General features: G+C 39.4%; 1 protein-coding gene across 2 annotated transcripts in view; it reads left to right on the top strand.

Moving 5' to 3' along the window:
* The first annotated feature begins 3,241 nt into the window (after positions 1-3,241).
* ldhd (lactate dehydrogenase D) overlaps positions 3,242-6,543 on the top strand; it is a 31,064-nt gene continuing 27,762 nt past the window's right edge. For both annotated transcript variants that reach the window (XM_062961502.1, XM_062961501.1), the window contains exons 1-3: positions 3,242-3,385; positions 5,163-5,275; positions 6,280-6,421. In XM_062961502.1, coding sequence (XP_062817572.1) covers positions 3,317-3,385; positions 5,163-5,275; positions 6,280-6,421 — 324 coding nt within the window. In that variant the 5' untranslated portion in view covers positions 3,242-3,316. The remainder of the gene's footprint in view (positions 3,386-5,162; positions 5,276-6,279; positions 6,422-6,543) is intronic.

Here is a 6,543-nt window from a genome sequence, read left to right as displayed (position 1 = left end):
CGCTATCCCTTTTATCTTCCCTGCCGTGAGCGAAGGTGGGCCGTGGCCAGCGGGACCTGGGAAGGCAGGCACCTGCCCCACGATAACACGGCTCAACATTGGGATATTTTTACATCAGTCACAGGTGAATAGTTTCCAGGGGTCGGTTCTGCCCATGGTCGGAATCCAAAGATTTTCTCTCATTTCACCTTGAGAATTTAGATATTGCAACGTGGAGCGAATATTTTTCCATACGTGGAAAGCCCTGGCAAGTCCTTGCATTGAAAAGACGGACATGCTCTCCCGTGGGAGTATATTATGCGCCTTGGTGACTGGTTGGTTGAGTATGTTCTTATTGTACGAGGGTTGAATGAAAAGTAATGCCTCCACCTTCGTTACTTGGGTTTGGATGGGAGTATTTTAATAAATCAAACGCAGAAATAATCCTTAGAATGTGCTCTTCAACTACCACTATTCACTTTTCCACATAATTACCAGACAATTGGATACATTTCTGCCAACGATGAACAAGTTTTCTGAAGCCGTCACGGAAGAAGTCGACACTCGGTTTCTGCGACCGGCATCTCACAGGAACCTTCGTGAACAGATCTTTCGAAGCAATCATGTGACCCACACGTTCTTGTGAAATGCTGATTATGTGTGACATTTCTCTCTGAGTGATATGACGATCGTCCTGAATCAATCTGTCAACCTTTTGCTTGTGAAACTCGGTGGTTGCTGTCACAGGACGTCCAACTCTTTGTCTGTCACACAAGTCAGATGTTCCCACCTCAACATCTTTAAACTTACTCGCCCAACAACGCACAGGACTCACATCAACACAATCGCCATAAACGGCTTGCATTCTCTGAGGAATCTCCTTTGCACAGGGTTCCCTACTTTGCACTTTAACAACACAACCGTCCAATGCTAAGGCTTCCCACCAAATGGAACTGTAAAGGAGAGTCTACTGAACAAGCCAGGACCTGCCACAGACCAGGACTGCCATCTGTTGAAGAGTTACGAAGGTGGAGGCATTACTTTTCATTCAACCCTCATATTTTATATGCCCTGTTTTTGTATGTTTACATGTTTTAAATGCATGTTGATATTGTACTTTATGCTGTATTTGGGTTTGCCTCCATGAGAGCTGCCCCGAGTCCCTTCGGGGAGATGGGGCGGGATACAAAAATAAAGTTGCTTTGAGAAAGGAATGTTTGCACAACCAAGAGGCTGGACTAGATGACCGCTGGGGGTCGCTTTCTGAATGGGTTTCCAGCTCCAGGTTCCCAATGGAAAGTGCCTGAGGCCAAAAAAGATTGTTTGGTGCCAAGTTCTGCTTTTTTTTTCCTGGCTGAGAAAACCCTTGACCAAAGCCAGGTGTGTTTTTGGAGGGGAAAAGGTGAGAGGAGGAGCCCGAGATTAGGCCGAGAGAGAAGGACGGGCAGGTGATCACACACCTGAGCATGCCTCCAGCCAACATGTTTTGTCCGCAGGAGCAGAGTCCTGCCAGACCCCAAGGCCATTCAGTCCAACCTTCTGCTAGGCAGGAAGGCACCATCAAAGCTCTCCCAGCAGATGGCCATCTGACCTCCATTTATAGCAGTGTTTCTCAACCTGGGGGTCGGGACCCCCATGGGGGTTGCGAGGGGGGTTCAGAGGGGTCGCCAAAGACCAGGATTTCCTGTTAGTCATGGGAGTTCTGTGTGTCAAGTTTGGTTCAATTCAATCATTGGTGTTCAGAATGCTCTCTGATTGCAGGTGAACTATAAATCCCAGCAAGTACAACTCCCAACTATCAAGGTCTGTTTTCCCAAACTCCACCAGTATTTACATTTAAGCATATTGAGTATTTGTGCCAAGTTTGGTCCATATCCATCACTGTTTGGAATCCACAGCGCTCTGTGGATGGAGGTGAACTACAACTCCCAAACTCAAGGTCAATGCCCACCAAACCCTTACAGTATTTCCTGTTGGCAATGCTGCATTTGTGGTCCCTATGTAGACTTGTATGTATGTGTGTGTTTATGTATATATATATATATATATATATATATATATAGACTAGCTTTGCCCGGCCACGCGTTGCTGTGGCTGATGGGAATCCTTTGTTGGCCATGTGGAATAGCAGTGAATAGACTTGCAGTCTCAAAGCCTGGCCGTTTTCTGGAGTAGCTGGAGCTTTTTGTTGTATGAACGTAGAGGCATGGATGATGGGTTGTGCTGCCAAGTTTAGTGTTTCTGGGATGTGTAGTTGTTGTTTTGTCCTAGGCCGAAATTTCATTACCCTTTTATATATATAGATATATATATTTATGTATATATATATATATATATATATATATATATATATATATATATACACATACATACAGTGGAGTCTCACTTATCCAAGCTAAACGGGCCGGTAGCAGCTTGGATAAGCAAATATGTTGGATAATAAGGAGGGATTAAGGAAAAGCCTATTAAACATCAAATTAGGTTATGATTTTACAAATTAAGCACCAAAACATTATGTTGAACAACAAATTTGACAGAAAAAGTAGTTCAATACGCAGTAATGTTATGTAGTAATTACTGTATTTACGAATTTAGCACCAAAATATCACAATGTATTGAAAACATTGGCTACAAAAATGCGTTGGATAATCCAGAACGTTGGATAAGCGAGTGTCGGATAAGTGAGACTCTACTGTATATAGACACATATAAACACATATATAGATAGATCTCATGTAACATACACACAAACATATATGATGTTTTTAAATTGTTAGATTTTAGCCTTTCTTGTAAGCTGTAAGCTAGGGGAGTGGCGGCATATAAGTTTAAATAATAAATAAACAAATAAATAAAATATATAATACATAACACACATATATATATATAACACAACACAGACACTTTACTTACTTTTCCTAAGTAACACAGACATATAAACACGCACAGACATATACATATACATATACATATACATACATATAGATAAATAGATCTGATATATAATACATATACCATAACACACGCACACACATATAGATCTGGGGTTGGGATAGATGCCCTTTGGGGGTCCCATCTCTTTGTTCCTCCTCCTCCAAGGGATTGATTGACAAGGCGCGGAGCTCTCCCTGCCCAGGCCAAGTGCAGTTCTCATGATTCCATGGCAATGAGCCGGGGCATACGAAGCGGTATGAAACCGCGCTAAGTCCCCAGTGCGGATGCAGGCCCGGCCAATCCGGTCCACCTTAAGACTCCCCGGGCGGGGCGGGCCTTCCTTCCTTCCTTCCTGTTCTCCCCGCGACCCTCCCTCCCTCCGTCCTTCTCCCCGTCCAGGGTCATGGCTCTCGGGAGGAGAAGCCTCGGGCCTGCCGCTCGCAGGGCCTACTCCAGAGGAGCCGCAGCCAAGGTACGCCTCCGTGCGGACAGCCCTTGTCGCGCGATAGGCCCGCCATAGGGTGCCGGGGGCAGGGAGGGGCCCGACCTTTGAGGGAGTGCACTCTGGGCTACATTGAACTCCATTAGATGGGTCTACACTGATTATATAACTCAGTTCCAAAGTGCATTGAACTGCACCACATGGCACTTTAATGCAGTTGAAACTGCATTGAACTCCATTAGATGCATCTACACACTGAACATAGAATGCAGCTCCAAACTGCATTGTATCGCAGGGGAGGGTTGGGCAAACACGTGTGCATATACCTAACAGCCTATACATTATTATTATTATTATTATTATTATTATTATTATTATTATTATTATTATTATTATGTGTCCATATACGGCAAACATATGTGTACATACTTAACAGCCTATACATTATTATTATTATTGACATAAAGACAGAGTACGATGCAGCAAACAAGACGTATATGCTGGATTTCGTTATTATTATTATTATTATTATTATTATTATAATATATGTCCATATACGGCAAACATATGTGTTAATACTTAACAGCCTATAAATTATTATTATTATATCTGTACATGTACAGCAAACATATGTGTACATACTTAACAGCCTATAAATTATTATTATTATTATTATTATTATTGACACAAAGACAGAGTATGACACAGCAAACAAGACGTATATGCTGGATTTTGTTATTATTATTATTATTATTATATGTGTCCATATACGGCAAACATATGTGTATTATTATTATATGTGTACATGTACAGCAAACATATGTGTACATACTTAACAGCCTATAAATTATTATTATTATTATTATTATTATTATTATTATTATTATTATTATTATTATTATATGTTTCCATGTATGGCAAACATATGTGTACATACTTAACAGCCTATATTATTATTATTGTTATTATTATTGTCATCATATATGTGTGTACATATACAGCACATATGTGTACATACTTAACAGCCTATATTATTATTATTATTATTATTATTATTATTATTATTATCATCATATACAGTAGAGTCTCACTTATCCAACACTCGCTTATCCAACGTTCTGGATTATCCAACACATTTTTGTAGTCAATGTTTTCAATATATCGTGATATTTTGGTGCTAAATTCATAAATACAGTAATTACTACATAGCATTACTGCGTATTGAACTACTTTTTCTGCCAAATTTGTTGTCTAACATGATGTTTTGGTGCTTCATTTGTAAAATCATAACCTAATTTGATGTTTAATAGGCTTTTCCTTAATGCCTCCTTATTATCCAACATATTCGCTTATCCAACATTCTGCCGGCCCGTTTATGTTGGATAAGTGAGACTCTACTGTATGTGTGTGTACATATACAGCACATATGTGTACATACTTAACAGCCTATATTATTATTATTATTATTATTATTATTATCATCATATATGTGTGTGTACATATACAGCACATATGTGTACATACTTAACAGCCTATATTATTATTATTATTATTATTATTATTGACACAACGACGTAGTACGACACAGCAAGCGAGATCTATATGCTGGATTTCGTATCACAAAGCCACAAGTTGAACACATCCCAAGTGTCTAGGACTGTTGTTATTATTATTATATAATAATAATAATAATAATAATAATAATAATAATAATAATAAGATTAATAATAATAATAATAATAATAATAATAATAATAATAATAATAGTAATTTGCTCCTGTTTCCCCAATGTTGTTCTTCCTGCCAGGCGTGGCTGACGGAGGGCTTCCTGGACTCCTTGAGGGCGGTGGTGGGGGCTCCCAACGTCTCCACGGCCCCCGCCGTCCGCGAGCAACACGGCCATGACGAATCCATGCACAGGTATGGCTGCCCAAGTGGTTGCAAACTGCATTAACTCGACAGTGTAGATGCATCCTCGGAGAACCAGATTTTGTCCAGCTTTGTAGTAAAGCTTATTTTGGGTTTCCACTCCAAATGGAAATTCACGGTGAAGAATACACACACACGCATCTGCTGGTATGGTATATTCATCGCATATATATATTCACCATGAATTTGCATTTGTGGTGGATATGTGTATATATATGTGTGTGTGTGCATGGATATATACTTTTTTCCATCACAAATGTGCATTTGTGATGACAAGCATGTGTATGCGTGTATATTTAAAAATATATATTCATGAATTTTCATTTGTGGTGGATATGTATATGTATTTATATGTGTGTGTGTGTATGCGTGTGTATGTATCTATATATAATAATCATGAACTTGCATTTGTGGTGGATATGTATATGCATGTGTGTGCATGTATGTGTGTGTGTATGTATATATCTATAAATACGTATACATATCTATATCTATCTGTATAAATCATGAACTTGCATTTGTTGTGGATACATACAGTATATGTATTTGTGTGTGTGTGTGTATATATATATATACACACACACACACACACACATATATGTATATAAGTATATATGTGTGTGTATGTTCTGTATCTGTGTATCTATCTATCTATATATATATATACCAATATATTCATCATGAATTTGCATTTGTGGTGGATATGTATATGTGTGTGTGTGTATATATATATCATGTATTTGCATTTGTGGTGGATATGTATATGTATATGTGTGTTTATGTATGGATGTGTGTGTGTATGGGTATATCTCTTCATCATGAATTTACATTGTGGTGGATATGTATGTTGTATGTATGTATATATCTGTATATCTATATCTATTCGTCATGAATGTGCATTTGTGGTATATATGTATATGTATATATGTGTGGGTGTATGTATACTGTATGTCTATATATATTCATCACGAATTTGCATTGGTCTGCCGTTTCAGGTGCCGCCCGCCGGATGCGGTGGTCTGGCCGCAGAACGTGGACCACGTCAGCCTCCTGGCCCAGGCGTGCTACAGCCGTGGGGCTCCCATCATCCCCTTCGGCACCGGAACCGGCCTGGAAGGCGGTGTTGGCGCTGTGCAGGTGGGTGGTGGCTCACAGTGTCAAGACCCAGGCTGCAGAGCACCAATAACCATACACAGAGGCCAGAATCTATCTAATATCTTTATTGTAAGAGTATATAAAGTTAATAAAAACAAGTGTAG

The sequence above is a fragment of the Anolis carolinensis genome, unplaced genomic scaffold (assembly GCF_035594765.1).
Source record: "Anolis carolinensis isolate JA03-04 unplaced genomic scaffold, rAnoCar3.1.pri scaffold_9, whole genome shotgun sequence".
Classification (NCBI taxonomy): domain Eukaryota; kingdom Metazoa; phylum Chordata; class Lepidosauria; order Squamata; family Dactyloidae; genus Anolis; species Anolis carolinensis.
Note: the sequence above shows the minus strand (reverse complement) of the source record. Positions and strands in the feature narration are given on the sequence as shown.